The 4,424-nt window shown below is 32.1% G+C and overlaps 2 protein-coding genes across 6 annotated transcripts in view; one reads left to right on the top strand and one right to left on the bottom strand.

Annotated features, from left to right (window-relative positions):
• The window catches only part of LOC122250930 (uncharacterized), a 38,339-nt gene extending 38,048 nt beyond the window's left edge, over positions 1–291 (bottom strand). For 2 of the 5 annotated variants that reach the window (XM_043012668.2, XM_086543336.1), the window contains exon 1: positions 1–193. This exon is cut by the window's left edge. The gene's annotated coding sequence lies outside the window, so the exon portion shown is untranslated. Of the gene's footprint in view, positions 195–241 lie in introns of those variants that run through there. The other 3 variants (XM_043012669.2, XM_086543337.1, XM_043012670.2) reach the window with 3 other exon arrangements.
• Positions 292–464: 173 nt separating this feature from the next.
• On the top strand, positions 465–4,202 carry Grx5 (Glutaredoxin 5). The gene is made up of 3 exons (XM_043012671.2): positions 465–683; positions 2,468–2,582; positions 3,396–4,202. The coding sequence occupies exons 1-3, from the start codon at positions 546–548 to the stop codon at positions 3,581–3,583; spliced, it is 441 nt and encodes a 146-aa protein (XP_042868605.2). The 5' UTR covers positions 465–545; the 3' UTR covers positions 3,584–4,202.
• The last annotated feature ends 222 nt before the right edge of the window (positions 4,203–4,424 follow it).

The raw sequence follows: 4,424 nt of genomic DNA, 5'->3' as shown, positions 1-4,424 counted from the left end.
TCTAAAGGACTTGTGTGCGGTGACAGCAGAGGCCAAGAAGGTAACCCTCGCGTGAACTATTTCTATCGCCAACTGAGCCTCCTTCAACCCGGGCTGCCATGTCGACCTGGGGCCGTCTCCCATGCCACGCTTTCTTGCCTCTCAGGGAAAGAGCACTGTGATTTGCAGCCATCGAGGGAATATTCTTATTTTAATTTACGCACCACGGAGGGAGAAAACGGATAATAAATGGAGCATTTACCTTTACAGCCACAATCTCTTTCAATGTTTTCGTCGGCATCAGCTGTTGTGTGTTCGATTGCACTTACGAGTAATACAATAAATGCATTGTCCAAAGTTACCACTCATTTTACCAAACAACAATGGAAGAATATTAATATGATATAGCGTATAATATCAATAATATAGAATTGAAAGAAGACTTTCATATGCCGTCCCCAATCCTAAAAAGAGAAACATCAGCCAGAGATTCAGACGAGTGGCAGCAGACGACGTCCTCCAGGCGTAAACACTCTCCTGGCGAAGCTTACATCATTACCTGCATCATGTTCTCGGCTGTGAAGTTCGCTAGGGCTGCACGCCCATCGTTGACGGGGTTTCTAAGATATTGCAGTGCACAAGTCGGAAGTAAAGAATATTTCGATAAACTTGTGGCAGATAACAAAGTTGTTATATTCATGAAGGTAAGAGCTTAGGCCGGCCTTATTGTGGCTGTACTCATCAGCAGAATGTTAAGAACCCAAAGACTTATTTTTAGGGAAAGTGCTTTGGGAAATTAGAAAGTAAAGATGTTGGTCAGTAGGCAGATAGCAAGAAACAGGAACACCACAGTTTCTGTAGCTTGTAAATATGCTAAATTAATTACATAATGGCTTCATAACATTTATGGAAGCAAGCCAGAACATGCAAATTATAAAAACCAACCTAACCTAACCTTATATCCATAGTCTGGAACATTTTCCTAAAAAAAAACACATTGCAAATATAGAAAATATTAACATTAGAACAACCAATCTTATGTCATCTTGCATTTTGACCAGCTAATCAAAACTTGACCTTTCATGAATTCTATGAGCCAAAAGGCCTCAAGCATTTGAATACATCAGTCGTGATACAGCTGCTGCTTGATACTAATGAATTTTTTTCTACAAATTATTGTAGATCTTCATGGATACTTCTTTTCAATAAGAAAGCCAAAATATCTGTGCTTGATGTTTTACACTGCCACTATTTGGTATGCCATTTATGATATTAAATAACTTATTTATTTGCAATTTGTCATGAAAATGAATATCAAAACAAACAAAGGAAGAGCTTATCCAATGTGCCTGGAAGCTCTGGTTGCATCTTTCTCTAAATTTATTTGTATGACTTATACCACACATTTTTCTTTACCTTGCTTGAACACTTAATCTAGATCAGTCACTATATAACAAAAATCAAAGGGTTAAGGGTTATGAATTAAGAGCTTTGATATCAAAATCATTTGTTTCCAGATACTGATTATCAATTCATTTGCACATTCAAAATCACTGCACACCTTTCATCCCGTCTATGGATTTTTCACATTTATATCACACAGGACATCATGGCATCTTTGGGTATTTAACAGTTATCCAGCATTATAGTTTGACAAAAATACAACTTTTATCATATGCTGCACTGAAATCACTTAAATGGTAAAAGAAGAAATAATCAGACCTTAAATATTGAAGGATATTATGATACACTATTAGAGAGGATATAAAAAGAGAAGTATACCTCGCACAACTGGGCTTTATTTCACTGAAAGCATGTTTTTATTAATGATTTATTTTATTTAAGGTGGTTGTTTGTATACAGTTTTTGTTAAATCTAGTTTGATATAGGTAAAGAAAGCCATTCATAATAACAAGTCATTTATGAAAATGCTGTATATTAATTCATGGGAAGTAGAGGAAATTTCTTGCAAATTATATGTTTGACCAAGGCAGAGCACATCATCAAATTTGTATACAAGAATTTTTTTTTTTTTTTTTTTAAGTATCTTAAGAAATTGCTTATACAATGAAAACTTATATAGGTATATATATACATATAGCTGTGTGTGTATATATATATATATATATGTATATATATATATATATATATATATATATTTATATTAAGACAGACAGACAGGCAGATAGATAGATATACAGATAGATATACATACAGATAGATATAGATATAGAGATAGATAGATAGATAGATATGAAAAAAAATATTCCATGAGTATTATTTGAGTGTTACTAATCTCAATGATAGTTTCTTGTATTTGGTTTATACTTATATGAAATATTATAAACATATCAACTATATATTGACAAGTGTATTAGAAAGATTATCATTCATATATTTTGAAAAATGAATTATGTTAAATCCAGTCCAAATAGGATATAAAGCATGCATTATTGTTTCTTTACAAATTGCAAAATTATGTTCACAGGGAACGCCAGATATGCCTAGATGTGGATTCAGCAATGCAGTTGTCCAGATCATGCGTATGCATGGTGTGAACTATGATTCTCACAATGTGCTGGCCGATGACAATGTTCGACAAGGTAAGAACATTATCCTTTATTTATCTAATGAAAGAACACTTCTTTAAGATAGTACATAAGACCAATATGATTCTTAAAGCTTTTTCATTGTCTTAGATCAGTAACAGAATGTCGCACCTTCACTAATTTTTGTATATACTAAAGGGTTTGACAGTAATCCTTGTAATATCTGCAGGTATTTATATTTCAAGAGTTAGAACAGCATTTGATTTGACAGATTAGATAATCAGAAATAATAATTGTAATATGAAAAAATGCCACTTGTTTTATTCAAGGAAAGTAATTTGGAAATTATTTGTTTAACTCAGTACAGATTTTTTACTAAGTGTTTGGAAACCCATTTTATTTTCTGTGATGTTAAGAATCATGTTGGTTTTCATTATAAAAGAAAACAAAAGATCTACACTCAGTTATTGTATCAGAATAGTGTAAACATCTATATTAATAGTTATAATAACATAGGCTGAATCTGATAATAGCAGATTTTTCAAACCATTGAAACATAGGGTAAGAAAAACTACCCATACAACTCACTTAAGTCATAAATCTAGCTAAGGCTCACAAGACTTGTTTATGACATGTTAGTCTTATTGGATTTGTTCACTATACTGTGACACAAAATTTAGTACATTTAATTCAGAACCCGTATACCTACCAGTAAATTTGAGTTCACTAATTTCCTTTCAGCATTATATTTCGTGTGTAGTATGGGTTAGAGGAGAATATATAAGAGCATAGAAAATTAAATGGTTTTAACACATCTACAAGACTTGAAATTCGTTCGTTAATGATTTTCTGTCCTTTCTTTCACAGGAATTAAGGAATATTCAGACTGGCCAACTATTCCCCAGGTGTTCATAAATGGAGACTTTGTAGGTGGGTGTGACATCCTTCTACAGATGCACCAGAGTGGAGAGCTGATTGAGGAGTTACAGAAAGTTGGCATCACTTCAGCTTTATTAGAACAAGAAATGGAAGATGATAAAGGAGAAAAGAAGTGAAACATTGTTAACAGGCACTTTATGAAAAAAGCCAAGTCTTGGAGAACCAAATGAAAAAAGGTTCCTGTCTAAGGCTTGTCGTCAACTTTTTATTTAAAAGAAAATAAAAGATTGATATTCATGTATCACAAAAAGACTCAGAGTTACCTAATGTATACATGTTTGTTACTGTACAGAATATGAATAAATTACTATTCTCTTGAAGATCATTTTAAAACCTATTGAACTGCCTCACATAGGAAATTTATTTTTCTTCAATAAGGTCAGAAGATTCCAGCTATGAGATTCAATATCTATTTTTAGTGCAAGCATTATACAGACTCTAGGACACAATATGAGATCAGAACGTCTTTATTTTAGTATTGCATAGAAAGCATAAACATTTTTCATACTTCATTTGCATAAGAACTGTAATGTTATCATATAGTTTAATGCATTGATGTTTCTCCATTTGTATGAGGAAATAAAACAATTTTTTTCTTAAAGTCATTTATTCATTAAGAATGAGCTATAGATGTAAACATCTGTAAAAGTAGCATATCTACTACAAAAGAAACTTGAAATTATATTCTACATCTCTAGTTGACCTTTTTTTATAATAATAAAAAATAAGAGAAGACCAGTCCTATTAAAGGAAACCTGCTGATTTATGTCATATTGCATCTTTCAACAAGCTTAAGTACTGTACTTGCATTACTGAGTAGCATGTCTACTTGCCAATCTAATTATCATCCAATTCCTTTTTTCTTTAATTTATATTTATTTTCCAATTCCTTTTCTCTTTAATTTATATTTATTTATCTGTTGGGTCCCCATGAAAATATCCTGTTTGAGCATATGA

The sequence above is a fragment of the Penaeus japonicus genome, unplaced genomic scaffold (assembly GCF_977035675.1).
Source record: "Penaeus japonicus unplaced genomic scaffold, GWHDUDI00000001_assembly GWHDUDI00000013, whole genome shotgun sequence".
Lineage (NCBI taxonomy): Eukaryota > Metazoa > Arthropoda > Malacostraca > Decapoda > Penaeidae > Penaeus > Penaeus japonicus.
This window is presented reverse-complemented; position numbering and strand designations above follow the sequence as displayed.